General features: G+C 37.2%; 1 protein-coding gene and 1 non-coding gene across 2 annotated transcripts in view; one reads left to right on the top strand and one right to left on the bottom strand.

Moving 5' to 3' along the window:
• The first annotated feature begins 3,129 nt into the window (after nt 1-3,129).
• Nucleotides 3,130-3,236, top strand: LOC116659685. Its single transcript, XR_004315054.1, has one exon. It is a non-coding gene; the product is annotated as a U6 spliceosomal RNA (small nuclear RNA).
• A 3,251-nt stretch (nt 3,237-6,487) lies between these two features.
• Nucleotides 6,488-13,515, bottom strand: part of RNF125 (ring finger protein 125) — a 32,333-nt gene continuing 25,305 nt past the window's right edge. Inside the window, exons 5-6 of the mRNA XM_006187153.3 lie at nt 12,930-13,037; nt 6,488-10,489 (exon numbers count right to left, since the gene is read on the bottom strand). Coding sequence (XP_006187215.1) covers nt 10,403-10,489; nt 12,930-13,037 — 195 coding nt within the window. The 3' untranslated portion in view covers nt 6,488-10,402. The remainder of the gene's footprint in view (nt 10,490-12,929; nt 13,038-13,515) is intronic.

The following is a 13,515-nucleotide window of genomic DNA, read 5'->3' as shown; positions in this document are numbered from 1 at the left end:
GTACCACTCCCAGACCTCCTTCCAGGGGGCCGAGGGTTGGAGGTGGGTGGTGAAGATTGTGTCCAGTCACCAACAGCTGATGATTTAATCAATGATGCCTATGCAAAGAAGCCTCTAAAAACCCCAAAGGATAGGTTTTAGAGCTTCCCGCTTGGTGACCACATGGAGATTGAGGATAGTGGCATACTTAGAGAGCATGGACACTCCACACCATTTGCCCCGTTCTTGATGTACACATCTCTTCATCTGGCTATTCCTGAGTTCTATCCTTTGATAATAAACCAGTAATCTAGTGCGTAAACTGGTTTCCCAAGTTCCGTGAGCCACTCCGTGTAGCAAATTAATTCTGACATCTTTGTCATTAGTTTGCCACGTTTAACATCCTCTTTTGAGCTACTTATGAGAGCTTTCTTTCCTGATTGGACACTGACCCATTTTCCTAACTGAATCAACACTTCAGAAGGATGAGGGGAAAGCAGAGGAGAAAGAAACACTGCAAAAGCAGTTCTCTTCCCAGAAGAGTAGGAGTTGAGTTACTTTCCATTGCCAAGTTTAAATTCTCTCCTCACACCTCCGCAAATTAGCACAAAACGGAAACTCAAAAGTGAGATCTAATTAAGTATAGAAAATAAAAGAATTTACCCTTTTTTAGTCCACCCCAGGTTGGGACAAATTTCAGCTCCTTCATAAAAGTCATTATACATATGCATTTTCATGCTACTTACATGACATTTAATGTCATATCAGCAGTATTTTTATGTACTATTATAGAGCTATATTTTAAATAATATTCCTGTTAGTAGCCCATTGGTCCTGTTTTATCTAGTGGAATACAGCCTTCATGTTACAACTGATTCACATAAAGGTGTGTATAGTCCCAACTTGTGACTGTCACACTTTTAAGAACGTGCAACTGAGACCCCTATATTCCAGTCAGTCTCCATTAAGTGCATTCACTTGGAAGGGATGTTATCAAGAGAGATGGGGCAGCCGTCTCCTTCCTTCCCCAAGCAGAGAATGCCAACCAGAAGAGAGCAAACCAATAGTGAAACAGACGTTCTGAACGCAGCTACAGTTGTTTCACTGCATAAGCTTTGCTGTCCTCAGAGGCAGAGCCATGGACTAGACCAGAAATGGCAGTAGATTTCAACCAATCAACTCACATTCCATCTTTTTTTTGATGTTCTTTTATTCACTTTTGAGAGAAAGATTTGAATTTGAGGGTAACAGATCCCTCTTCCCGTCCTTTCCCCTCGCCCCTTCTCACTTCCTCCTCCTTTTTCCTTTTTCCTTTTTTTCTTGCATTGACTTCACACGTGTATAGACATCTTCTGGACCTTGTTCTGTCCTGGGCTCAAGGCCAGGACAAAGGCAACTATTACAAGATGAGTTCTAGTGTAACAGTGTAGGCGGAAGTTTTTAAAAGCAAACAAAGCCTAATTTTTAGAGAACCCTCCAGCACATAAACACTCTTCTTCCTGTTCATGAAGTTAGTTATTCCAGCCATTATCCCCTCAATACATATGCATATTATGTCTCAAAGGGAAACAATCTAAAGCCCCCTCTAGCCATGTTTCTAGAGGCAATGTCATGACTACTATTTTTCCAGTCCAGTAGCTCCTACTTCTTCCTTTAGTTGAGTCTTATGTGGTCCAGTTTTAATATCTCATGATCCTGCAGTCTTAGACTAAACCATAAGTGTAATTCCTATCAACCACCTCTTACGTACCGCAAAGTGGAACAAATACAACAACAATAAGAACTTCCATTTAGAACGTGGAGAAAGGAGAAGAAACCATAGGATATGTATGTACTATCTGCTGTTGGACAGAGTTAATGAAGCAGAGCAGAAAACCACTGAGTCTCGTGGGCATCATTTGGTTGACTTGACAGTGGTGAGAATTCCATTATCAACGAATCTGCCTTTCTGATATTGCCCGCTGGGATCATTGCTATTGCCAGGGGAACACCTCAGAGGACATCAGAGTAGACTGCCCTGTCTAAGGAGAAGGGAGGGGTGTATCTCATGTGCAATTCACTTTTTGTTGCAGGTATTAAGGTACAAAAATGAGACTCTTCCTGAGACTCTTGAGGAATTAGGACATCCTGCCACATTGATTCCAGTGACTCCCAGGCCTGTCACACAGGTTGGGTTTTTGCTGGTGCTATGGTTCTGATAAAACTTTAGTCACCTGTCTGTCAGTTTCATTTTAGGGAAACTTTCTAAAAGTAAACAGCAAAAACTTTGCCAGGGCTGCTAAATTGAAGAGATAAGGCTGGGCTATACTCGTGAGCAGTGTCTCTGGGGAGAACACATACCCAGTGCACCCTGTTTGACAAACTGTCTCTCAGGACAGTGTGAAGGGAGAAACTGGCTGGGCTGTCAGAGACCTCTTCTTCTCTATCTTCTAGAATATCACTCTACCCCAAACTGAACTCTGGTCCAGTATACTTGCCATGGCACTGTCATCCTGTTCTTCAGCAGGGGAGCCAGCGTGAGGCTTCGTGGGGTGGCTCAGGGAGTCATGGTACCCCACATCCTCCATTAATTCCTCCCCAGTTGCCAAGATCTCACACTTTCTCAGTCAACATTTTAATCTTATACACAGAAAGGGAAGTGAATCAGGGAACTCGACTTCTTCACTTTAGTCCAGCAAATGATTACTTTCTTTTTTTAAAAAAATAATTAATTTATTTAATTTTTTAAAGGTTTTTTTTTTTTTTTTTTTTTTTGGTGAGGGTAAAATAATTAGGTTTGTTTACGTACTTTTTTTTTTTTTAATGGTGGTACTGGGGATTGAACTCAGAACCTCATGCATGCTAAGCACACAGTCGACCACTAAGCTATGGTCCTGCCTCTCTGATTACTTTCTTGATTTAGGCCTCAGCATTCTCACTTCCCAACCCTTCTTTTTCTCCTGTTCACATCCAGGAACATCTTAGGGAGCATCCAAGTTTCTTTTGTACTCTATTGAAGGTAAACAGGAAAATGTAACATTATCTGATTTGTCAGTCTGGATCTAATTTGGAGAGAGATTTGAACAGAAAAAGTGTAATATAAGGAATTTGTAACTCTCTACTAGGGGTTGATCTAGGAAGTAAAGGGAACTCTGTGGAATATAGGTTTGAGTACTTACATCGGCAGCACCTGTACCAAAATCAGAATGATACAGAGAAGATGAGCATGGCCCCTGTGCGAGGATGATACTCAAATTCATGATGCAGTCCATATTTAAAAGAAAAAAAAAATATGAGATTGAGATAGAATACCCAAAGAAGGACACTGCCTCCACCACCTCTAGGGCTGAGATCCAGGTCTTGCTGGAGAGGGCCCTGCTGTGGCTCACTGGATAGCAGAGAAGTTACTGTGGTGCCATGCTGTTGGAACTTGCTAGAAATCTGTCCTCTAGGGTGCCAGGGGAAGCTATTTTTCACACAGAAGTGTCTCATGGGAGGCATCCAGGGGGATGTTGGAGGAAGCTTCTGTCTCTGGGTGCTGCTGGCCCTGTGAGCTACTGGACGTGTGCGCACAGAACTTGGAAACAGAGCTCCTTTCCTCCCGCAAGGTGTCTCAAGTGCCCCCTATTGACAAAACTTCTTTTGTCAACTGGCAAAGGAGAGATATTTGGAAGGCCCAGATTCATTTTCATGCCGCGGGCAAAAAAAGGATTCAGTTTGAAGCTGAAAATTAATGGATTCATAACTGGCATACTGATACTAACCCATTATTGACATTTTGCTACTAAGTCCTCTAAAGTTTCACCCTCCATGGCCATATGCCAGCAGTTTTACATCTGTACACAAAAACTTAAGTTTCTAATCCTGCAACGGAGGAATCTTTACTGCCCCATGACCCCAGCCTAGCCACAGCTCAGCTAGTTCTACACTGTCTCTTATGATCTAAAGTAAGAATTCCACTTTGGGTGCTGATTTTTATATCACTTAGGACTCTTACATTGAAAATTGCAGAACCCAGGTTGAACGAGGTAAGGGGGGAAACAAATTTTAAGGATGCAGAGATAATGCATGGAGCGCGTATTCGTCAAATTTCTTTTGGTTGCCAAGTGATGGAAATCCAAATTAAAATGGCTTCAGGAACGAATAGAATTCTCTAGCTCCCATCATTCTGGTGGGGAAGCTGAGATAATGCTTGTTTGAAACCAGAGGCTCAAAAGATAAGGATTTAGTTTCTCACTTTCTCTTGGGTCTGCTTTCCTTGCGTTGACTTTAGTGTCAGGCAAACTCTCCCCTCCTTGTGGTCCCCAAACACTAAATTATTTGAGCTCAAGATATTCAGTGTGAAAAACAACAACAACAACAACAACAGTAATAGTACTCATTACAAAAACAAGAACTGCCTTCCCTTCCTAAGAGTTCCATCAGGAATCTTACAATTAAGTGGTACTGACTCAGACTGGCGACTCAAATCAATAAATATCTGAGAGAATGTACAACCACTGCAAATGGGGACAAAAACCAGTAAGCAAAGCTGTGTGTTTTAAATTTCATCAGATGTCTGGAGAGAGACCTGTGAGAGGAAAAAATAGCAACAGGGAAGAGCTTTGTTCAGTCTCTATATTTAAATACTTTATTTTTGAAACCTGAAGGGCTTCACCAGTGACAGGATACTTGTTACCTAAATTTCACCAACAATTATAATTTCCCAAACTGGGTGGCATAAAACTATATATACACCAGGTTATTTTGTATGCCCACATACTAATTTTGTTTGTTTGTTTATTGTGGTACAAAATATATAATACGAAATTTACCATTTTAACCATTTTTAACTGTACAATTCAGTAGTGTTAACTACGTGTACCGTATGCAGCAGGTCTCCAGAACTTTTTCATCTTGCAAAACTGAAAGTCTATATGCCTTGGACAACTTCTCTTTCCCCCTTCCTCTATTCCCTGACAACTACCATTCTATTTTCTGTTTCTAAGAGTTGGACTACTTTATGAAAAAAAAATTCTTATTAGAAAGTTATTGTTTCTCTCTTTAAGGTAGTTTTAATACTACAGTGCCTCAAGGTTGAAATTTCTGGAGAACACACCCTTGAAATACTATGAAAGGATAGTATGATTTTATATATAAGACTTTGACCTTCTTGGCATACATTATTAAGAATGCATCAAAAGGACAAAGTGAAATACGCTTAGAAGCATATCAAAATATAGTGGATATTGGGGGAGAGATAAATTGAGAGTATGGGATTCACAGATAACACTATTATATATGAAACAGATCAACAACAAAAAAAGGATTTACTATGTAGCACAGGGAATTATATTGAGTATCTTGTAATAAAAACTCTGATGGAAAAGAACCTGAAAAAGAATATATATGTGTATAACTGAATCACTTTGCTATACACCTAAAACTAACACAATATTGTAAATCAACCATACTTCAATAAAACTAAAAAATATATAGTGGATATAAGTACTGAACATTTTCCTCATTTTATCTGATTACCTGGGCCAGCCGATTTTACTCAGTTGCCTGGGTTAACTCTGTAGCAAATTACTACACTGTATAATCTGGAGCAAGTTAAACTCAGCAACTCTAATATATAATGTACTGCTGTCCCTCATCTGTCTTGACTAGTCTTTCGCTGTGTTTCACCCTCATTGGGTCTTTTAAATGGCTGCTTTGGGGCAATGATTAGCCCTAAGCAACCTTCTCTGAAGCCTGCAGGATTAAAATACCAGATGATTCTCCAGACGTAAGATAAAAACTTAAATATTTCTTAGCCTCAAGGATCTTAGACATCGGTGTCTCTCTTTAATGTTTTACCTTATTTACTTCAATAACTATAACCCAAGTCTTCTCAAGCCATCCTGGGTTCCTGCTATTTTTTAGGATGTCACTCAGCAGTCATCAGAGGTCATGCCAATAACACCTGTGCTCTGGCCTGTGCCTCTTCTTGTGAAAAATCCAAAACACTTCCATATGTTCGAGCATATTCTGAACTGGAGTACCCATGACAGCAAGAGCCACCCAAAACTTAATACGTATTTAGCAGAGAGTAAGATGTACAAAATTCATCTTCATTTTGCCTTTTACATTTCAGTGGAGCCCCTGGGAAGCAGAACCAATAGTAACTCCATGGTGCTCACCATTACCTTGGTGTAAGTCGGGGTTTCTAAACCTCATCACTGCTGACATTTGGGCAGCATTAATTCTTTGTTGTGAGGGGCTGTTCTGTTCACTGTAGAATGTTGAGTTGCATCCCTTGCCTTGACCCACATCCCTGGGCCATACCATATCTCAGTTATGACATTGTGACTATGTCAAATGTCCTCTGGGTGGCAGAACTGTCCCCGATTGAGAACTGCTGGCCTAAATGAAGGTAAATTTTTCACGATAGATATTGCTGGATGATGACAATTTAAAAAGTATATTAGGTTTAAGAGCATAAAAAGTAATATATTTAATGTAAAAAATTATCAAGATCCATATTTAAGAACAGACACAGTAGATATTTTAATGAAAGCAATGGTCCTGCCATTCTTTATTTCTCACAATAATACATATTTACAGAAGGAAAAGAATTGTACATTTTAACTTCTGATCATTATACAGATTTATTTTTTGCAGTTGAATAATAAAAGGATGAATCTTTTAGTGACTTTTCAAAAAACTTCAATGCTGGAAGGTAGTAATTACATGTTAAATATTTAATGACTGGAGTAAGCCCACTTCAAAACAAAAGACACTTAGCACCCAGTAAAAGTAATAAGCAACATTATTAGAGCCGAATCTTTTAGGAGATCTGACCCGGAACTATCTTTACTGTAAATTCACAATCCAATTTTTCAACCTACATTTTAGAAAGTTAGGTGAAAAAAAATACGTAAAAGAAAAAAATCTCCGTGGGTTTTTGTAGGATTAGAAGTATTTAGCTTTTAAAGAATAACACGTGAATCAGTTTTCCCCTCATAAGGCCTTGAAAAAGTGGCAGTTGGCGCTATAAAGAAAATGAGCGAAATTTTTTTGTTAGTAGTCCACAGCTTCAAATAGTGATTTTCATTTTTTGAAAACAATGAATTATAAATTCCTTTTTATAAAAGGTTAAAGGCACAGTGAAATAATGAGTAGTAGTTGCACTTCACTATTTTAGAACTCAATTCAAAAGGCAAAATGATTCAGGTGCCAGCACCTAATTTGTCCTCTAGGGGGCGAAATTATCATAAAGGGAATCCAGGGATGGGCTGGAGAATTGCTGCCCTGAGGTTAATAGTAGCAGGTGACTTAAACCTTCACTTAAAATACAGTTTTTGAAGTTTTTTTTTCAAGTTTTACAGATTTTAAAGATGCCTTCTGTATTGCTCTGAATTTACAAAAGTTTGTTTTCTGGATAGCACTAGTGCTAAGAAACATGTTCTTTTATTCTTAAGGGACTAGATTTTCAGTCTAACAATTACCTCTGAAAAGCTTCTCTCCTTTTGCTCTTGTTGTCCAATAGATTTCTTTTCTTTTGTACTTTTTTAACGGAGGCACAGAGGCTTGAACCCAGGACCTGGTGCATGCTAAGCACACGCTTTACCACTGAGCTATGCCCTGCTCCCCAGTAGGTTTTGCTTTATTGGATGGTCCAACCAAATTGCAGGAAGACAGGTCGTGAGACTAAAAATCTGCTGTTACTTGTTGGCAGCCGTGAAAAGCAAGCCTGAAACCAACATCTAAAAGGGAGGAAATACAGCCCTCTGGATTCCATCCAACTTCACTAATCACGTTTTTCTAATCACCTTGCAGGGGATGGCAGAACAATAAGCAAGGCTTTTAAGAAGTAATGAATAATTTATTATAGAAGATTTGGGGGAACAAGATTATGACTACATTTATGTGTAAGGAACAAAGAAGTTTACAAAAGATTATAGTTAAAAAGTTAACTACAGCCAAATAACCTTTTATCCCCGAGAGTTGAAATCAATAGTCTTCATAGCTTCTTTGCTTGCTTTCAAGATGGGACTGTTATTCTATATCCTGAATTTGTCATTAAAGAGCCAGATACAAAAAACAGAGCCATCAAATAAGGAGTGGTGGCAAGCAGTGAATATACAGTTACTTGGAGAACTAAGGCTAAATGGGGGATAAAAGGGAGAGAGTACTGTATGTTTTATTAATATGTTCTGAAAATGTTGATAAAGCACAACTTCAAAAAATTAAGAGAAGATTGGGGAGAACAAATGAAAAAAATTTTAATTGTTCCAGTTATCATAGTGGTGGTGGTTTATTAATATTATTATTCTGAGACTGTTGCGTGTGTAAAGTAGATAAAGGAAAAGAATAATTGTGGGATATTCTAATTCTGCCATGCCCTGTGTCCCTGAAAACCAGGATTCTCATGCAGAAAAATAAAAGGTACAACTGTAATAGTAGGGATGAGGTAAAAATCCTAAATACTCAATTTGATTTAGACTATCAAAATAAACTCATTAAGTTTTTACCTTAAAAAAAAAAAAGATTCTTACTTAGCTCTCTCCTAGAAACAATGACCGATCTAGTCTGTGAACTTAACAGCCCCAATTATGGTTTTGAAGCACTGTTTCTCACTGAAAGTAACCAGGCTTCTTAAAGAAATGGCAGATTCCAGGTCTGGGACAGGAAACATTACAGGTTGAAAGTGGAAAAAATATCTTGTCGTATGAGACCACAAGGAAGCTATTAAAGACAGCTAGACTTTAATAGTCCTTGTCAAAAGAACTCAAAGCCGACTTAATGAGGTTCCCAGTGACCAAAGATAGGACAGTTTTAACTTTAATAAGGTAATATTTGAAATGGATTAAAGCCTATCAAAAAGTTTGAATCCATGCATTCACAACACTTAAAAAAAGTGATCTATAGAAGATGATAAAAAACAAGTTTATTACCTTGAAAGTTGGTAAGTAAAGGGGAAAATTCAAATGTTTATTTCCCCTTTCCTATGTGAACTTTACCACTGGTTAACCAAATAGTAGATGCGGGGAAACACCTCTTTATAAAAATGTTCCAACTTATAAAAGAAAAAGAAATGATAGCATATTCTCCAACCTACAACAAATCAATGGATCTCAAAGGCACTGAGTATCGATTTCAGCTGACCTCACAAAAAGAGGGAACCAGACATGCTCTGTGCCCTCTGATGAAAGAATACACCATGACCTATGGTCTGGCCAAAGGCTGGACCTGAGTCTGAGCAAAGCTTTGGACCCATGTGTCAATATCAAGGACAGAGGAACATGCTGAATTGTGCCATGAGTATGCAATTAACAAAATACAGGGAGTGAGACCAGATTAATTTTAAGGAAAAGAAAGAAGGGGGAAACCTGTAAGTTAAAAAGAGATGTAAGAGATATATCTAATAAAATAATTTTAAATGGATGATGCTAAAATCTAGTGTGTAGAGATACACACTTGGGTGATAAAATAATAAAGAAACACAAGGAAGTGAGTACTATTGAAGTCAACGTAGTGGTTACTTCTGTGGAGTTGGGGAAGAGGGTTGTTAACTGTGACAGGACACACAGAGGACATCCAAGGTGGCTGGCAGAGTTCTAAAAGAGTGTTTCCTTATAATAATGTAATAAGCTACACATTTTCTATTTGGTTTTCAGTATTTATAGTTTTTCTAAAGGTTAAAATTTAAAAAAAAATCAAAGCCCTTAGGATTCTCCACTAAAAATTATGGATGTGAATACTTGTACTGTAAATATCAGCTGATGGTTCTTAAGAAATTGCCTGTATTATAGAATATTTCTAAATAATAAGCTACAAATATTTGAAAATATAATATTAAATTCTTCTGTGCATAGTTAAAAAAGTCAAAGAATTAAGTATACATTCCTATCATGAAATTTATTTTGTTACAGTATGATGTTATACAACTTGGTTAAATGGATGTCTTTAACTTCCAAAATCTTCTTTCCCTACTCCCATACAAGGTTATTCATGTTATTCCATCAGAGATTAGAACAAGAGCATTGGGACAGATTTCATATTCCCTTGAATGACCACACTCTGTTTCACCGTCAGTCTTTTCACATACAACAACAATTCATTATCTTGCCCAACCATGAGATTAGCCTATGTAGCATAACACACAGTGTCATCCGATTTGCAAATAAAGATCCTTCACCCACATACTCAGCCATCTGTTTCTCTTCCATATATTAATGGCTGACGGAGGGTACTTGATGCCGTTAAGTGTCTAAGAAACTCAAGAATGTAAAACGGACCTAAACCATCAAAATGAAAGCAGTTTTACAATGCAATATAACGATAAATATGGACAAACATACAACTGTGTTGTACACCTTTTTTGCCCAACAAGCACTGGGTTTTCCTCCAATTCTTCAAGCAGCATCTTAGAAAATGGTGCAATTGTATGGTCTCTTTCCTTTTCCTTTTAATAAAATTATGTGGTGTTCGAGTGATTCACATATTCCAGAAGTGACCGGTCTAAGACCCTTTGGATAAGAGCTTCCTCAATTATATTAAAATCCTACAATAAAGAAAAATAATTAGAAACATACAGTCAGAAAAAAAAAAGAAAGAAACATAGTCAGAGATGACCATTTTCAGATACTGGGGGCATGAGAGTTAGAGGAATGCCTCATTTTGCAAAGTCATGCCCTGCATTTAGTGACCTGTCCAAGTTCCCACAAAAACTCACAGAACCCAGGACTTTTGCTTTCTATTTCATTTTATTGCCTATCAATTAACTAGTTATTGTCCCAGTGAAATAGTCTTGATCTGGAATTTTAAGGTTTTTGTCTGATCTAACTAGTAGTTTTTAGCCAACATTACAAATCCTGGTCAGAGTGCTGTGCTCCACATAAACATGTAATATGGAGTAAAGTTAAGATATTCCCGTAGGGTTCACCAGTCCCAGCAGTACTACTGAATATCTGGTTCTGAAAAAAAAAAAAATGTCGAAAACAAAACTCTCTTTCTCCTTGCCTTGCTACAGTCAAAACGGAATTCAGAACTTTAGGTCAGCACATTCTATAAATAAAACAAAAACTATTAAGAACTCCATCCTCTGCAATTCATCTCTTCTTTGCCAATAAACTAAAAAAACAAAATAAATTATTGGAAGTCCATTCTAAAACATAAAAGCCAATAAATAAAATCCAAATGAAAGACATAAAGCACCAGATTTGGACTCAATACAAGGTTTGTTCTGAGGCAACTTACTAACCTTTGAGCATCAGCTATTTCATAGCTAAGTAAGGATAATGATATAGTGCTCACTTCACAGAAGCTGCTGCAAGGAATAAAATGAGATAATTTGCATAATGTGCCTAGCATGGTACTTGGTAGTTTAGGAAACAAAAAAATCAAAACAACACTATTTCAACCTCCCTTCCACATCCGATAATACGGTTTTGAGTGGGTGGAAAGTATTCCCATCCAAGTGGCTTCTTCCTGACCAATCCTGGATCATATTCTGAAAGATCTTGAGAAGAATGAATGGAGATGAAGAGCCAGAACAGATATGGAATCAACCTGGCTTTTAGAACATCTTATGGAGGCAAGCTAGAGAGGAACCTCTAGGCGTTACAAGAAATGAGAACACGTAGACCAGAATGAGGCTCTGCTGGGGGCTTGTGGGCTTCAGTGGCCAGAAAAGAGATTATCTGAGAAACAGACTAGAGCATATGAAGCCTCTAGTGCCATCTGTTCAATTCTTCCTGTGGTCCTGATACTCCCATTTACTCTCTCCCCATCTCCAGATGCACAGCTCTCTACGTGGGTTATCTCATTTATTCCTAGTGCAAGCTTTTGGAAGCTGTTCATGCTCTCATCACTTAACAAATGATCAAACAGAAGCTCCAAAGTTAAACACCATGCCCAAGGTCACAGAGCTCCTACTGAAACCCAGGTCAGAACCCAAGTTCCTTGTGTTGAATCTGGGTAATCTGGGTGGGCAGATCAGAATGCATGCAGAAGATTGTCAAATGACAATCCTCAACAGTTATTAAATTCCATTTTGAAATTGCATAAGAAGAAAACAGTCAAAATTATATGCAAATTCAAATTTAACCCTTAACATTTCACATACTGAGATAAAAGTAACAATCGAATGTACTATTTCGGAACACGGATATGAGTGATTTTCCCTCCATAACAGGCAATACCCGTTCGCTGAGAGGGACTCAGGGGACAACATATTCCCCTCACGCGGCAATGGCAATGCAGGGACCAAAGTAGAACAGGCTGTGTTAATCTTTTGCTTGTTACTATCATTTCTGATAATGGGAAACACAGTCATAAGTATTAGAACGACTCATATCATATACCATATCAGACTTTTCTTTCATCTTAAAAAAATTCTTAACATAATGAGATTGGCCATGAATTCGAAGTTATTGATGGGTACCCCCTGATGGGTATACAGGTGTTCAGTCATATTATTCTGTCTACTTTTATATCTGTTTAAAATTTTTTTAAGTTTTAAAAAGTCCAATAAACATGAGTTTTATAGAATTTAAATGAAAAATGGAGCCCATGTGCCTCACTACACTGATGATGTGGTATCTGTCATTAGTCATCCAACGTATTATAAAAGGAACGCAAATTCTCTGAGCCATTTCATTACTGGTATGATTTCTTCTCAGCTATATAAGATTTTAACCTCATAAAAATTTAACTATATATAGGGAGGCACTACAGTAGAAATTAAAATAATTTGAAAGTAAAAGCTGGGTCTTTATACAAATGGCTAATTACATTACAAAGAAAATAATTTTGTCTAAGGCAGATTACCATTAATAGTCAATTTATAAAACACCATGTTTTTACAGTTTCCTACTTAATGCTAATACTTAACATTTCAGCTATACATATATGTTTCCTCTGTAATCTTATTTGCGTGGATTAAGAAAGGTAAGCTTAACACAGCATAAAAATATAATGTAAAAGTAAGAAAATATACTTACTATGAAATCGTCGTAAAACAGAGTGTGACTGACTTGCAAATGTCTTATTAAGCTGCCATTGAAGCCGCTTGGATTCTCATTAGGTATTAAACGGCAAAGTGGACAGAACTAGAAATAAACAAGAAAGAGTTTTAAATAATCATTAGTAGTAGAATTAGAAAATTAAATAACCATTCAACAAAGTGAATTTTAATTTTATGAATCTATTAGCCATACCTTGGTATTACATTTTAGAATTGCATAAATATTAAAGCAACATAAAAAAACTGCATTTATTTCTTCATATGCATTTTTTAAGAGCATAGCTATTTTTTCATATTTATCAATTTATTATTTAAACAAGATTAGAGTCAGTAGATGGACCATAACTCAATTGGTTACCTGCCTCTTGAAACACGTTTTTCTTGGTATGTGGATATTTTGTTATTACACATTACATTATCCATATTGTTTACTTTGGGGGGATTATTTTCTTAGGATAAATGACCATAAATGGATTCAAAGATCAAAGTTATGAACATTTATGGTCCATAATATATCTTGCTCTATAATTTAATATTGCCACCAGTAAAATAGATTATAACAC

This window comes from Camelus ferus, chromosome 24 (genome assembly GCF_009834535.1).
Source record: "Camelus ferus isolate YT-003-E chromosome 24, BCGSAC_Cfer_1.0, whole genome shotgun sequence".
NCBI lineage: Eukaryota > Metazoa > Chordata > Mammalia > Artiodactyla > Camelidae > Camelus > Camelus ferus.
Note: the sequence above shows the minus strand (reverse complement) of the source record. Positions and strands in the feature narration are given on the sequence as shown.